Below are 240 nucleotides of genomic sequence, written 5' to 3'. Positions count from 1 at the left end.
GGGCCGTGATCTCCTTCTGCATGCGGTCGGCAATGCCGGGGTACATGGTGGTGCCGCCGGACAGCACCGTGTTGGCGTACAGGTCCTTCCGGATGTCCACGTCACACTTCATGATGGAGTTGAAGGTGGTCTCATGGATGCCGCAGGACTCCATGCCTGGCAGGGGCGGGGAGAAGAGATGTGGGCTCATTAGTACCCCGAGCTCGTTAACACCCACCGCAGCGCCTCACTGGGGTCACA

At 61.7% G+C, this 240-nt stretch overlaps 1 protein-coding gene across 1 annotated transcript in view; it reads right to left on the bottom strand.

Annotated features, from left to right (window-relative positions):
* Window positions 1-4: 4 nt before the first annotated feature.
* The window catches only part of LOC104491435 (actin, cytoplasmic 2-like), a gene marked incomplete at both ends in the record, with an annotated part of 1,284 nt that continues 1,048 nt past the window's right edge, over window positions 5-240 (bottom strand). Inside the window, one exon of the mRNA XM_010133861.1 lies at window positions 5-179. Within this exon, the coding sequence (XP_010132163.1) occupies window positions 5-179 (175 nt within the window). The remainder of the gene's footprint in view (window positions 180-240) is intronic.

This window comes from Buceros rhinoceros, unplaced genomic scaffold (genome assembly GCF_000710305.1).
Source record: "Buceros rhinoceros silvestris isolate BGI_N320 unplaced genomic scaffold, ASM71030v1 scaffold26683, whole genome shotgun sequence".
In the NCBI taxonomy this organism is placed as follows: domain Eukaryota; kingdom Metazoa; phylum Chordata; class Aves; order Bucerotiformes; family Bucerotidae; genus Buceros; species Buceros rhinoceros.
The sequence above is the reverse complement of the archived record's forward strand: the minus strand, read 5'-3'. Positions and strand labels throughout refer to the sequence as shown.